This window comes from Sparus aurata, chromosome 12 (genome assembly GCF_900880675.1).
Source record: "Sparus aurata chromosome 12, fSpaAur1.1, whole genome shotgun sequence".
NCBI classification, from domain to species: Eukaryota; Metazoa; Chordata; class Actinopteri; order Spariformes; family Sparidae; genus Sparus; species Sparus aurata.
The window spans coordinates 7,048,509-7,064,758 of NC_044198.1; the positions used below are offsets into that span (position 1 = coordinate 7,048,509).

Sequence of the window (16,250 nt, forward strand, 5' to 3'; positions counted from 1 at the left end):
GGCCGATTCCAAAACTTTTTTCCAAGTAGATTGTAGTAGTAGTAGCAGTAGTAGTAGTAAATGTATACATATAAGCCCAGATTTAAAAGCACCAGTACTCTCCTTTTAAGATGTTCTGCGTTGTCAACAATAAATCCATCTTTGAAAACCAATGCCTCCAAAGCTAAGGACAAATGTAGACTGCCTCTGTTTTGCATTAGCTTTTGGACAGGGAAAAAGATGAGCAAGGTTGAGACTGAAATTAAAGGAAATAGGTATTCTGTGAATAATGGCTGAATGAAATCCACCGGCCTGAGTGAAATGATAAACACTCTCGGACTAGATGAGAATTGTGCCACAGAAATCCAAATTCAGCTCACGAAATTTGTATTTACTGTTCCTCAGGGCTGCAAAGAATTTCAATTCAGATTTTAACTGCAAAAAGAACAGTACAACCAGTGTCAAAATGTGTGAGTCAAGATAAGATTTGGCAGCCTATTCAGAAGTGGTGCTGGGTTATGCTTGTAATAATAAAAAAGCTGCCTATGAAGTGTGTAAATCTGCATTCTCTTTACAAGCAGTGTCTCTAATGTGGCAGCGTTCTCGCTTGTTACATTCTGTCACTTAGCTCATTTTTGCTTACTGATCGCTTTCAAGCTGAGATAATCTAAGCAGACAGGGGGGCCCATCTGGGATCAGCCTCCATAACAACCTGCTCCATTTCACACACAGTTCGGTTTCTCTTTTGATTATTTCTGATTGACTAGCCTACGCGCATAAAGATGCTTACATTTGTATTTTCATTTACCAATAATGGGTGATTATTTGACGTAACTGGTTAGAACATAGGGCTCGTTCACTCTGAACACTCAGGTTTTGATTATGTGAAGGTAAGGAACAGGTCAGGTTCAGCTGTTATATAGCTGGTTTCACTGATGCAACCTGCAGCTGAAATATGTCTGCATACAGCTTATCATGGAATTAACTGTAGAGCAGAAAGAAGATCAACTACTGGAGGAAGCTCAGAAGTGATGAAAATACTTTGTAAATACTTTGACAGTGATCATTCAAGTGAAACTCTCGCCAAAATGCAACCTAGGCTGTTTTTGTGAATGTGTATGAGTCAAACCTTCATGTAAAAGCATAATCACGACGAAAGAGGCACTTTTAAGATTTACTGTATTTTCGTTTTCGGGTCAAACTCATTTTCAATGGGAGTACTATGGGCTCATATACGATAGCATCATAATCACTATTTTTAAAACACTAAGAAGGCTCGACACAACATGTAACTTTGCTCGTAGTATCACCAGGGTCTCTACACATGAACATGAGCATTGAGAACATTGTGTACATAAAGTTTACTAAAAAGAAAGTTTTTGAATAACTCACTTTAGCAGTTGCTTGTTCCGCTAGCCGCCGTCTGGAACAAGCAACTGCTAAAATGAGTTGTTCAAAAACTTTTTTTTAAGTAAACTCTGTGTACACAAACAATGTTCTCAATGCTTGTGTTCATATGTAGAGACCCTGGTGATACTACGAGCAAAGTTTCATGTTGTGTCGAGCCTTCTTAGTGTTTTAAGAACAGCGATTTAGATGCCAGCGCATAAGTGCCCGTAGCACTCCATTGAAAATGAGTTCGACCCGAAAACAAAATATGATAAATCTTAAAAGAGCCTCTTTCGTCGTAATTATGCTTTTATACGAAGGTTTGGTACATTCACAAAAAAAAGCCTAGGTTGCATTTTGGTGAGAGTTTTGCTTTAAAAAAAAAAAGTCTTTCCTCAGAGACATGTTCTAATGGGTGCCATCACTGTAATGTCCCCAAGCAGCAGGTTCTTGACAATAACAAGAGAGGGTTCTTGTATTTTTTTTTAATTGAGTTGTCTGAATCTGAAGTTCTTATCTTAAAGTTATCATTACATTTCATGTTCAGGTTGTAGGTTGATTCAACTCTTAGATGTTTCAAAAGTTGCTTGTGTGCTTTGCTACCTGTGCGATGTCACAACATTCATTCTATGCAGTCTCGTACAAGTCCTTGAATGGCATCAAGTCATATTATTAATGCAGTTTAGTTTATAGTTTACAGTGCTAGTAGCATGGCCCTGGGGATGGAAGAGAACACTTTCAATACAGTGTAAATCCCACCACTTGTTTTCATTCAAGTGTGGAATGGGCTAATTGTTGTGCCTTGTGGCCTAATAGGTTCAAAGAAAACCCAGTAACAAAGCATTATTCAGAAACCGTCAAGCACCAGTGGGTGTTTCCTGGCCTCACAGGGCAGCATTGATCCTCTTACAGCTAATTACAGCAACACACAACAATGCGGTGAAGATGCTATGCTAGAACAATTAAGTATCTAAGTTTGTGGGCGCGCAGGTGGTTGAGTGGTTAGAGCGCATGCCACATACGCAGCCGACCCCGTTTCGATTCCGTCTGGAGGTCCTTTGCTGCATGTCACATCCCCCTCTCTCTCCCATATTTCCTATCTGTCTACTGCTTAATAAAGGTGTCTATGCCAGAAAAAATCTTTAAGAAAAAAAAAAAAAAGTATCTAAGTATGGTTAGCTGCCCCACCTCTGTTTAAAGCTTGCACAGTTGCTTCCCTGAGCTTTCCTATGAAGCTATCACGACATTCTCCCACACAGTGAATGAAACAATCTCATACCTGCAGCTGTATTATGTGTTATTTGTAAGGCAACATCACATAATAATTAGCATTTTGCGCGATGTTGGTGCCCCCCACATTTTGTGAGTGCAACACTATTAAAAAAGATTATTTAAATAATTTGACTAATTTAAAAATGAATTGCAGAAAACCTGTAAGACTGTAAAAATAGTAAAAATAAATAAAACAATCTGTCAATAAAAATGCCAAATTATCTCTCTTTGTCAGTGTTTATGAGTCAAATGTGTAATACATATCACCACCATTACCATCAAGAGATACATTGTGCTTGAACATACAGTCCTGTAACCATAGGTTCATGTTTTTTGGCTGTGCACTATAAATCATCGAGTACTTTAAGAGCAGCAGATAATTGCCTTAAACATTAAATTCTTATCTGGTCACAGGTATTGATTCTGGTTCTAATAATATTTCCTGATGCATGAAAGAATTTTGCAGATGTGGCCTCTCTCTGAGCAAAATATCACACACACACACACACACACACACACACACACACACACACACACACACACACACACACACACACACACACACACAGTTAAAGCACAGAGGTTGGTTGGAAGAAACTTTTGCAGTGATAAGCGAGCACTATTTCTCCCCTTGATGAAGTTGATAACCAGTTGTATTGCGATAAAGCAGGGCTGATTTCAATTCTTGGCAATGTGAAGCGATAAAGGCTGCTTTGAGCCTCGTCAGTGAGCAGCAGACTAGCTCTGACTCCATGACTTGAACACATTTCTTTTACGGTTACTGTTATCAATGATGGATACTTACTACTCCATCTGATGGAGGAGCATTACAGCTCATAATGTGATTAAATCAGAAGACAGTCACCTGGAGGGAATATAGGTATGTGTCAGCTTCACTGTGGAGTGATCCAAAGATGTAGGAAATATGTCTGTTGTCATCACTTCCTGGCTGTGTAGAGACCCTCGTAAAGTTTACATATAGACCTTAAGGTTCTGTCAGCTGGGGGTCTGGTAGAATTGAGAAATTGTATTTGTTGGGTCTGTCTAAGACAGTAATGTTACAACATGGCAGAGGTACAGTACACGTATTCTTTCTGTAGTTGCTTGGAAGCTTTTGTTACAGCTCTACTTAAAACTGGTGATCAATCTGATATGACTTATTATAGGCAAGTTTCACCGACTTCTGTCTTCTGCTTCAGTTCAAAGAGCCCTCTGTCATATCAAAGGATGGCAAATCAAACCTGTTCTGCAGCGGTCTTTAGTCATGGAATGATCTGCAGGCCAAGTTTAACTAACTGCAGTGGTCAGTGCCAGCTGCAGGTGCTTCATAAATGTCTAAATATCACCTTGTGTATGCACTTGATTAATGTATGTTTGTACTTACAGCTGCTTTTGTTATTTAATTTGATTTGATTTGATTTAATGGGGTCTTGTCATGTCCTTGTCATTGCTATTGTGACCCTGTCTTGGCTAGGTCTCACTCTTAAAAGAGATTTTAATCTCAGTGTGACTTCCTAGTTAAATAAAGGTTATATATAGACTTCATGTTTAAATACCAGGATCTGCCCCAACAGGTCAGACACAATCTGTGCCACCATCATGTTCAATCGACTTTTACAGTGTTGGCATGGCAATCTTTTCTCTTCGTTCTTCGAGTTTCTCCTCGCCTGTTTATATTCTCGAAAAAAAGGCCTTACACTCTCTGTGAGAGATTAATGGCTTATTTTTTTTAACAAACATAGGCAGTTTGAAGGGATGTGAGAAACCAAGGCAATCTTTTGTAATAGTAAGTACTTTTGACTGCATTTATGGCAAACGAGCTGAAAAACATACACGGACTCTTAACTGGCAGTGTATCGTCTAGTTTTCTCTTGACCTGTTTTACTCTGTGATTAAAGGTTAGGAGACTGAAGTTAATGGCTCTCTGCCACTTTAACAGTTCATACTTTTTTCTTCACTGTTGTTTTCTGTGACTAAAACATTCCTTGTTATTCCCCATGACATAGGATGGCGCTCATGTTAATGCCCGTCCTGGTTTTTGGTAATCAAATTATATTTGGACATATAACTGCCTACTTTTAACAAAATACTCTTAACACAAGGTTTTATATTCACTCCGAACCGCCTTTCACTGAAGTGCAGTGGGCTAAGTTTGCTTCTCTTTACCTGAGTTTGGGATGTTGGTCACATAACAACAGTGGTTTTACAGTATCTGAGTGGAAAAAGAGATTATAACCCCTGTTTTAGCTAAAATATGCTCACTAGTGTCAGATGTGAGTTACTCGAGTAATGGTTTCAGCTCTAGAACAGTCTTCTTGATCTTTCTGGGTTTTTTATTTTTATTTTTATAAAACACCTTAATTCTACACAGCACCTTGATTGTTTCAACACAAGATGGCTATTGGCCAGTGACTGTCTTCATCATCATTTTCCTTTTTCCCAGCCTTCCAAAGACTGACAGCTCACCAAAATCTGTCAAATGATTAAGACCTTGACATGAAATGAATTAACTAGTTTATCCTTGAGGTAAGATTATTTGTCAAGTGGTAAATGTAGTTTGCTAAAAAAAAAAAAAAAAGACTATCTGGATTGTATTAAGGGCCGCAGCAAACAGGTCTTTATCATTTAATGTAGCAAGTTTTTGAATATATATTTTCAATAATTAAATTAAGGTTTCAATTAAGTAAATATTTGTTTATTCCAGGAAAAAATACACAATGAATTTCTAAGCATATTTCCTTTATTTTATTTTCATTATTTTATCTGCTTAGCTGTTTATTTACCAATTTATTTGTTGACTTAAGTCTGACTGTCTAAGTCGATTGTCATATTATCTGCTTGCCTCTGAAATTAAATGCGGTGCTTGTGATGTGATGGGGTCGTATTATGTCCTCTTTTCTGTTTAAACAAAACGATATAGATGCTAGATTACACAGATGTTACATTTGTCACAACAGAAAGAGCTTCACAGGGCTGAGCTTGGAGTTCTAAAACCCTGACGATGAAATTTCTAAATCGAAGAAGATAGAGACATTTCACTGATTGCTCTCTATCTGAAGCATAAAAGAATATCACTGCATTCTGCTGAACAGTGTTATGATGGAAACTGCCTTTCCAGCTGAGATAATATTACATTTGGATCTCTCTCACATATGCAGGCTGCCTCTCTGTGGGGAGAAACTGTCACTCTTTCCCTCCCTCTCCTACCCACCACTTCTCAGCTCTTTATTTTCTATGCAGTGTTGTTTCTATGACCTCTCCTGTCCTCTGTTCTTCCCCCTGAAGATGTACATCAGCGCTGCAGACTAACCTTCCTCACTGTATCTTATTTTAACATCACTAAAGTCCTCTTCCCTCCTCCTGCAGTTGGTTGATTTGGGTGTCTAGATTCACATAAATGTCAAAAACACTTGAAGTCAAATTTGCATGAATGTCAACACGACACTGTTTTGTTTATTGTAATCAACACTTAGATAAGCCTCAGTGTTGTTGTCTTCACCTACAATCTAATGTTCCTGCAACTGATTTAGAACTTTAATCAAAAACCTGCGTCATAGGTGTTAATCCACACCTTCCAGCCAATCAGAATCAGAATTCTCAGTGGCAATAGCAGAAAAACTTTAAATTAATCTGTCTTTACAAAGCTGAAGCAACACAGAAATTACATTTATACACAACTAATCTACAACAACAAATACATTTTTGACGGCATGTGCTTTTCCTCAACCTCGTAAGAAAATATTGTGTGAGAACCAACCCAAACACCTGAAAGATCTAAGTATTAGGGGTGTGCCAAAATATCGATTCTACGATATATCGCGATATTTCGTCTTGAGGTACATTATCGATACACTGGTGCCAAATATCGATATTTAAAAATGTTTAAAAAAAAAAAAATATATATACTTTTTTTTTTTTTTTTTTTCGGCCCACCACCACAACCCCTCTTCGGAGGACAGCTTTATCTTTATTCAAACATAGGTATGCAACCAAATAAAATTAAAAAAAATGGTTTAAGTAGCTCTGAAACCCACACATATACGTAGATATTTAATGATAGATAATGATAGTAGTCAGTATGTGTGTTAAGAACAGTCACTGTGCAATATACTCTTTGTTTACTTGGCTGTCATTCATGTGAAATTGATTGACAATGTTTTGTAATTCCTGTGAAATGGATTCAGTGCAGTCAATAAATTCTGAATCTCTTCAGTGACACAGGTATCGTGAAATTTTTTGCAATATATCGATTATCGCAGAATCGCTGTATCGTGATATTATCGTTATCGTGGGCAAAATATCGTGATAGTATTGTATCGCGAGGTACCTGGTGATACCCAGCCCTACTAAGTATGATCCAGTGATCGGGGTCGTCAGCACAACCTTATTGTGAAAAACAGTATACATAGATAACGATACTTTCTAGGCCTGTATAGAAAACGGTTACAGAACAGAACCATACTGCTCAGGCTGTTTTGCAGATCTCACCGTCATTTGCTTGTTTGTTTCTCTGAAATTCCACTGATCTTTTTCTCAAACCGCAGAGCAACTCTTTTTTTTACCCAGTAGAGTCATTCTTGTGCTTCATGTCATTTTTAGAAACCATCTTGAATCCAACAGCGTTAGTCATCCCATTTGTTTTCTGGTTGTTGCTACAAAGAGGTTTGTGACGACCATGTGAGCCTCTTCAGTCCAGCAGCTCAGCCAGCCATTTACTCGTTTTTCAGGACGGTTTTGCATAAAAGTCACTGGATGAGATAGTCTGAGCTATGTTTACAGATAAGTAAGGTGCAGTGAAGTGCAGTCTGCTGTACAGCATGACCCTGACAGCAGCAGAGTGCAGGGAGAGAGTGGTTTTTGTGTCCCAGACATTAATGTTTAGACTAATGGAATTCTGATTCAACAAAACACAGGGGAAAATAGTCTCATAGTTGGTAAAATACCTTTTTGTGCTTTATCTAAACTTTGTTCTACTCTTTGTATTGTTAAAAAGAAGTCCAGCTATAGCAGAGATAAGTCGTGTGACATTTTCCGAGTCCTACCTTTTGATCCGGCTTCATCTGATTTCCTCGTTATCGACTGGATGTCGATGGTGGCCGTTGTTGCTGTTGGTCACAGCGATAAAAGTGCCAGTCAGCTTATCATGGCATTTAGCAAACCCAGCCAGAACATGACCTCAGAGATGGAACGGCTCCAACACATGCACCAGCTTACCGGACGTCGATTAACTGTAAAATCGTGCTTTTACAGTAAAAGCGGCCTCTTTTTGTCCTCGTCCATCGCCTTCTCATGCAGACCTCATTAGCAGGAGACGGCAGGTGTTCCACTCCAGTTGAGTGACGACCGTTTTCATTAGCTCCCTCAAGTGCCAATCTGCCCTCTAATACGACTGCCAGAGACAGACTGACTGCTCACAGGCCTCGCGTGGTCCCCGTCAGTTCACACCATGGCGCCCTTGAGCTAAGTAACCGGGACGTGGACGCTCTAAAGAAATTTTTGATGGTAAGCATCGAGGTGATTAAGATTCAGGCAGGGTAGCTGCAGAGTTCACCTTGGGCATTAAACAGTAGTTGGCTCTGCTTAGGCCAGGACTCTGGGACGGCTACTGCCGATGATTCAGATGAACGAGCGCGATCGAGAGTTGAAGATGAGATGGAGGCAGAGAGCGAAGGAGGAAGAGGATGGGAAGACGTCGCCACCCGGGCCTGTGTCTTCCTCCTGTTTCCGTCTCGTACGAACGCAGACAAACACAGACCCCGGAGCTGTGACTTTGAAGCGCTTTCTTTGATTAAGGCGTTAATTAAAGAAAAGGGTGCATGTTACCGAGCAGATAACTGAGAAAAGAAAAGGGAGAAAAAGGAGCAGATATGGAGCGGAGAAGTGGCATTGGCAGCTCGGTGAAGCGCCAGAGTGCTGTTTCTCCTGATTGGCAGAGACGCCAGCTGACACGCAGGACAGATATGAAAGCTGTTTAAGGAAAAAAGACAAAAACCTGCCACCTACATGTGTGAACTGAGTCTCTGTCCTGCTGCAATCTGTGGTGTGAGTGCCACACAGCACTATGATAATGGATGATGGTGGGGCAGCAGGAAAAAGGAGGTAGCACGATAATTTATACTTTTGGGAGGAGAAGACTGATGGGTGGTTCATTGTATGTGGGTGTAATTAATGTTCTTGTTCTTTTTCTGTCCGCCCCGACCGGGCTCCTGCCATCATCTCCCCTCTAACCCTCCACCGGCTCCCCCGTCACCTCTGGGTTTTCTTGGTTATCTCCCCCTCTTCCTTTCCAATCTATCAGTTCCTTCTTCTACACTTCCAGTGTTTTCTATCTCCTTCCTCAGTTTCTCCCCTCCTGCTAATCTAAACGTCTGCATGTCCTCTTCCTTCCTTGTTGTCCTCACTCTTTTATCATTTTTCTCTCCTCTCCTCTCCTCCCTCATCCTCTTCTTCTCCTTCATCCTCCCCACCTCTTCATTTTCCTATAAAATCCCATATTACAGCTGCTGACCTACTCCTCGCCTCTTCGGTATCCTTCCTCATCGTTTTTTCCTCTCACTCCATCATACATGAAATGAAATAAAAATCAGTTATTATAAGCTTACAATAAATAAATGAAACAAAAATGAAATTGTCCTCTCCATCTCTTGTCTTTTTCTTTTTCCCTCCCTCCACCTACACCAGCCTGGGTTCTACAAAGGTGTGGCGGGCTCTCAGGTGACCCTGTCCAGCCTGGTGAACCAGTCGAGGGCCATGCTGGAGGAGCAGGCACGCCACTTGCTGACGGAGGCGGAGCGGCAGACCATGGGCTACTATGTGGAGGAGTACCGGGATGGACACATCGGGGTGGAGCAGCTAGTCGTGGCGCTGTTCGAGCTGCTCAACACACATGCAAAGGTGAAAGCTGAGGGAGGCATGTTTGAGAAAGAAAAGAAATAGATCAAAAGAGAATCTCCTCTCTCCTTATGCAGGACTGGGTTCTCCTGTTCAGTCTGCGTTTGTGATTGCTGTGAGCTTTGAATTGAGGTTTACTGAGCCCCTCTCAGATTTATGCCAAGGCTTTTTGCCGATGCCCACGCTTCTGTTTTGTTTTTCCTTCCTCCCCGGCTCTTAAAAGATTTTTGATTTTCTCATAGTCTGCAGTGGTTCACCTTGTAGAAGAACACAATAAATCAAAGGCATTTTATTTCCAATTTCTCAAGTACACTCCTGTATCATACATCCCAAAAAGCTTTCCCAGGAGCCTTGCAGAGTATTTAGAGCTACTGCACAACCTTCTTACGCAAGTGATTGTTTTTGTACAAAATTGCAAAAGGAATTCATCTAAAATAAGAGTAAAATTAGGTCAAAATTAATCATATGAAAGACTAAAACATTCATATAAGTAAAACAAAAAGAGGTATTGGTGATAAGGATTTGTCTGCCTTCTCTCTAATATAGCGAAACCTGATGGCACAAAAATACTTTAAAAAACTCAATGACAAGTCCATCTCCAGAAATTGTGACCCTCAAAATAACCCACAGACCTTGTTGAGTGCAGTTTCATTTCGGAACTATATTTTTATTTTTGCTCAAAGGGAAGCGTGCACCTACTCATGGACAAGAGACTAGTTAACTAAGCTAGCTAACGTTACAGCTCAACCAAAGATATTAATGTTTACATCCCACGCTGTCACAACACAAGCCTCTCATCCATAAGTAGACGCAGTGTCCTTTTGTGCGGGGGTGCAGTTGCTGAGTGTTGTTCAGTAGAAAGAAAATAGTTCCTAAGTGAAACTGCTCACAGCAAGGTCTGTCAGGCTCATGATTTCTGAGAATGGTGACTTTTTTAAATGTAGTTTTTATGCGCTTTAAGCAATCACAAGTGTGCCATGTTGTTCCATCATATTCAAGAGACAGCAGACATCTCCCCCTGACAAATATCATCAAAACTCTGCAACTCATACCAAAACAAGGTAGAGGGATGAAAATTACTGCAGGTAAGTGAAGAAAATATATGTTTTTGATTTCGGGGTGAACGATCCCTTTAAAAACCTGTTCAGCCTAAAAATAAGGTTTATTGTCGTTGGTGCAGCCCACCCATGTCTGTCACATCATACCTTTGCCTCCCCTCTTGTTTCTCCCCTCTGTGCCTTCCTCCCCTCAGTTCTCTCTGCTGTCAGAGGTGCGAGGCCTGGTCACCCCACAGGACCTGGAGCATTTTGACGGGTTGGTGCTGCGTCGTGAAATTCAGGCTCTGAAGGCGCGACAGGGGACTGCTGGAGCCACGGCACTCCAACAAGACTCCCTGTCCATGGTGTCATACCCAGATACCCTGACCTCGTCCTCGGCCAGCTTCATGACCAACACCACTCTCAGCTCTGCACGGGTAGGCCGAGGGTTCAGTAGTTCTGACATTATCTGACTATTCTTAATTGAAAGAATATAGAAAGAAATGTTTATTCCTCGGTTAGATGAGAAGAGCAGTTTTTCTTTTTTCTTTTAATTTGAAAATTATGGGCCATGTAGAAACACGACAAGTATCTATATGTGGATATTTTGTGCTAAAAATGGCTGCTCTCTTAAGCTCACTCTGCTTAAAATGAATATTTCATGTGCAGCGGTTTTTAGAGATTGCATTCAAGTACAACAAATTTTGATGGAAGCACCTGAGCTTGGCTATTTTTGTAGTCTGCCTCACTGTCTGTTTGGATTGTGATTGGTTCCCTCTCTGTTTGACTGTTCGCCCACTCTTACTTTCCTTTGGCTGTGTGTGTGTGTGTGTGTGTGAGAGAGAGAAAGATAGTTGGAGAAAATAGAGACAGAGAGCAAATTGTGATATATTTCCATGGATTTTTAACAGATTCTGCTGTAGAAAGATCCTGCCCTGGTGTGGACTTTGGCAGGCTGAACAATAACACGTTTCAGTGGCTTCCTGTAGAGATTGAAAAGTCTTTCAGATGATATTTGATAGGTTGTGTTTTTCTTCCACCTCAATGACCCAACCCCCCCACCCCCTGTAGGAGAGGCTGCTGTGGCTGATAGATATGATGGAGGTAGGGATCACTGCTGTGAGTGATGTATGCTTTCCAACACAAACCCAGACATCCAGGTTACACACTAAACAGGGGGTTGTAAAGTTCCCTGGGGACAGATGTGTACGAGACACACGTACATATGCTCAGACTTTCACCTTGGTTTGTGGTTTTGCAGTGAATTTGTTTGCAGTGTTTTCTTCTTTTTTGATCTTCTTTCTCCATTTGGATTTGTAGTGCTTGTAAGGAAGGTGTTTTGTTTCTCTCAACAGTCATTGTGATAAACAGTAATAAACAGTGTGACTGTACAGGAATTATCCTGCTCTTTTTATGAGGGGGAGCAAAGACCACAAAAAGAACAGCTAGTGTTTCATTGTAAAGAGTTTCATTCAGCATCTATGTTGATGTTTGAATGTGTTTAACAAAAGTGTTTGCCCATGCCTGTTAATGATAACACCAGGCACTATATTTTGCCCAGAAAGCAATTAAACCCTCTCCTCAAGCTGATTACTGAAAACATTCACAAGAGGAGTCTGTTTGTTTTCCACTTCTGTAATCAGTTTCTAATTGTAGAAGAAAACAATTGTTGTTTGGGAGGCATTCAATGTAGGTGAAATTTAATTGAAAATCTAAAATTCTGAAATGTTTTACTTCAAAAATTGTGGCAAACATAGCAGAAACATTTATCTTCCAACGCAGATTTCCATCTTGGAAAGACAAAACCAATGTTTATTCTTGTTTTATGCCGTCACTTCTCCCAACCTCGTTTAGCATCTTGGAGTTTTCGTTCCTTCGACAAGTAATGCCTTAACATACTGTAGACAGTCTTCACAGTGAAATATTTGCTCCAGTTATGCATTTCAAAGCCTCTGGAACCACAGCAAAGCACTTTCACTTTAAGAGATAAAAATTCTTTTTGAGTCATTATTACATTTGTTTCAAATTGGGAGATAATCGCCCCAGCCCCACCTCTCCATCTGCTCTGTTTGTATGTCGTTTCATATCAGTTGTTTACTGAGAAGCCTTTTGTTCAGCTCAGTTTAAACAGGTGCCAACAATTCAAAACCAAATGCCTTCGTATGTAGTAAATGTGTCAGCAGGAGAATGTGTGGTGGTGGATGACGATGACTGATTACACAGATGTCCACGCACACACACACTGACATGCACACACACACACGGTGTCTAAGCTGACCGCGGAGATAAGCTGTTGACTGTCTGCAGATTTTTGCACCAAACAGTCCTTCATATTCAGAAGGGTTTTCTCTGCCTTTCTGCTCCCCCCTCAGAGAGACAACATTTGCGTGTGTGTGTTTCCGTTTGTATTCTTCTCGCGTGTATGTGTGTCTATTTGTGCTGTTTTGGACCCATGGGTGACTGCTACCACTGCTGTGTTAAGCAGATTAGAGAGCTGGGTTGGTTTGGGAGGATAACAACACTGGATTTTTGAACCACACTCACAACCAGGTATGTAGTTCACTGCATACCAGTGCATGTGCACATGCGCAAAGGTACACAAACAAACGCAGCACACACATATCATTGAGACTATCACACACACAGACACACACACACACGCATACACATTCACACAATAACACAGTTGCAGCTTGAATACACACTAGTTAAACATAATGTTTTTAATATTCAAAAAGCCTAAATAAAACAGCGAACATTTTGTTTCAATATATGTTGAAGGAATTATGTAATTTTCCATTGCAGTGGACACCATCTGTCAAGGGTATAAAAAGCAATTCAGGAACAACTGTTAAAGGAGACATATAACACTAATTTTAAGGTTCATAATTTTATTTTGGGTAACTACTAGAACATGTTTTCATGTTTTAGTGCTTAAACACTCTGTCTTAGCTCCTGTCTCTTTAAGGCCCCGCCTCCCAATTACCCAGTCTCCTCTGATTGGTCAGCTCACAAATGCCTAAGACAATGCTCACAGGAACAGACCAGATGTGCTTAGTAAATTCTCACGTGCCAAACTAGCCGCTAGGCATAAATTATGCAAATGTTTGACATGATGACTTAATGTGATGTCACAAAGTCACATATTAAAGGCGGGACCATGGTGAGGCATTTCAGACCCTTCATGAGCACTGTTTTCTGTGGGAGAGAAAAGCTTCTGTAAGTGCAGACTTTGACCATTTTAACTTTCAAGACTTTTCACATGCACAAGGACCTGTAAATTTAAAACACTGAAGGAAAAGGAAAAAAACAAAATGCACCATAGGTCTCTTTTAATCCTTTTTACGGTAATGGAAACTTTTAAATAAAACGTGCCAAAATGGGGGGACCCAAATAAATTCTTTGATGCATAACGTCCACTGGAAAGGACAGAGAGAATTTCTGTCACAGAAAAATATGTCAAAGATAAAAGTATTTATTAAAACCTTATGTAGTTCTAAAAAAATAATTTTGTCTGGGTTTCTTAGGATAAGATTTAACAGTTATTTCTGTCTCATCATTAACAAACCTCTGTGCAGACACCTGCAGCCAAATAATAACACAAATACTAGCACAATGCGTTTTTTTCTTTTTTCTGCTTTTTTTTTTTACACAGTTTAATGGCTAAATACAGCCTTGCATAGACCAAACACTGCAAGGCCACCAGGTGCCAAAAAACACCTTCCACAATCAACCATCTGTGGGCAGATCGATAGTCTTTGTACTCACAATTGCTTCCACTGTTGCTGCAGTCTAACGTCTGTGATCCAGTCAGGCTCCCCTGCTGTCATCACAGAAAGTGAATCAGAGCTGCGAGTGCAGTGTTCGATCTAGATTTCACAACGTTTGTCTTTAAAGTTGGTCACCATGTCAGTTTAGGGGATCATGGCTGTTTAAATTCTTGCTGTGACTTAACTGAGAGACATGTCAGACTACATGAAGAACCAGGTATAGCTTACAGCGTGACAGTAGTGATGACAGCAGGGATGACGGGGGCAGACAGGGACAACGACCAGTTTCAACGACCATGGCATCATAAATGTCAAAGAGCATGTCACAGACGTTGTCAGACATTGTAACAGAAAGTGCAGGAATTGTGACATGCTTGTCTTTTCGTCCTGAGGCATCACAGCTGAGAATTGGTTGTTTTCCACAATAACAGACCTACACAGGGCAGGTTTTCATTTACGAGATGCACCACATCCATCAAATCCGGGAATTATTGAGCTGAAATTGTTTTATCTGATCCCTGCAGTCAAACACATCACAGCCACCTCCATTCTGCTTTCACAACACAACACTTCACACTACTTCCTGCATCGAACGCTGTCACTGGATGTAAATCATGTTCTGCAGAATTGCCTAATATGATTCCCGGGTAGACTGAGACACACACAAACACACACACACACACACACACACTCTCTCTCTGTGTGGATGGTAACTGGTGATGAACACGATCACACACACATGCAGGCACAGCATGCTTTGAGTGCTTACAGTGCAAAGCAGCATCTCGGCATGTAGAAAGTCGATTGACTCTTGTGATAAATAAATTGTCTGTAAGTGCTCCGTGTGCAGCAGCGAGGGGTAATTAAGCTGAATTGATGAGGCTTTTGTTTTGGTTTAGTGGCAGAGTTAAATGAAGGGCAACGTCTCTCTGAACTCTGCTCCTCTGCTCTGAAATCACATTGCAGATCTGTCGCAAATAACCTCCCCTTCACCACGGCGGTGAGATTGAGCTACCAAATCCTGCTTTGAACTGAGCTGATGGTTCTTTATCGATTTCACTGCATGTGTGTTTAGCCTGTGGAAGAAGAGATGATAGCTGTGTGTGAGTGTGTCTATGTGCGCGTGCTTTATTTGCTCACCGTCTTTTTAATCTTTAAGATTGGTGAGCAAATGCAAGCACATATTGACGTCTTCCTCTGTTCTAGGAGACGTGGATCATCCACCAAATCTAATTTGGCATTTGTTTTGGGACAAACACACATCTGTGTTTAACATCTGCTCATAAGCTTTCCCCCCCTGTCGTTTTAATCACTCTCCTCTTCCTCCACCCTCTCTGTTTCTCTGCCTCTCTTTGTCACCCTCCCTACCACCCACCTCATTTCCCTCTAACCTCTCAGAATGACAGCGTGGTGGAGAGCAACCAGGATGTTCCTCCGGAGAGTCTGAACACGCTGCTGACCGACATCTCTCTGGTGAGCCTGGCAGTCAGGCAGGCAGGCAGGCCGATGCAAACCCTGCTTTCGCCTGATAAAGATGGATGTGACACAGGGGAAGAGAGGAGGGTGGGAAGAAAATGGAAAAAAAGAGAGAAAAATGCAGAGAGGAGAAAGAGGTAGAGACAGAGACGTGGCTGACCCGCAGGCTTTGTATTGTAGAATGAGGTGGAGTGACACAAGTGTTTCCACTAAATGATAAAGAAAAAGGAGAGCTTTGGGAGAGTAAGTGCCAGTCTAGCCTTTCTTTATCTTTTGGTAGTTGATCATTGTGAGACCTGGCATGTCCAATTCTGCTCCCGCCTCTCCATCTCTGCACCTTTGGGTTCAAAGAAACAAGAGATATCAGGAGGTCTCATATGTTTACTGGTAACAGCAGGATAGGAGCAGAGGGTCACAGAAAGCTTTTAGTCTCTCG

The 16,250-nt window shown here is 41.0% G+C and overlaps 1 protein-coding gene across 4 annotated transcripts in view; it reads left to right on the forward strand.

Annotated features, from left to right (window-relative positions):
- Positions 1-16,250, forward strand: part of whrna (whirlin a) — a 167,542-nt gene that overhangs the window by 130,001 nt on the left and 21,291 nt on the right. For all 4 annotated transcript variants that reach the window (XR_003986236.1, XM_030436155.1, XM_030436157.1 and 1 more), the window contains exons 6-8: positions 9,322-9,534; positions 10,784-11,005; positions 15,737-15,811. Coding sequence is in view for 3 of the 4 variants with exons in the window: in XM_030436155.1 (XP_030292015.1) it covers positions 9,322-9,534; positions 10,784-11,005; positions 15,737-15,811 (510 nt within the window). In the remaining variant the exon portion in view is untranslated. The remainder of the gene's footprint in view (positions 1-9,321; positions 9,535-10,783; positions 11,006-15,736; positions 15,812-16,250) is intronic.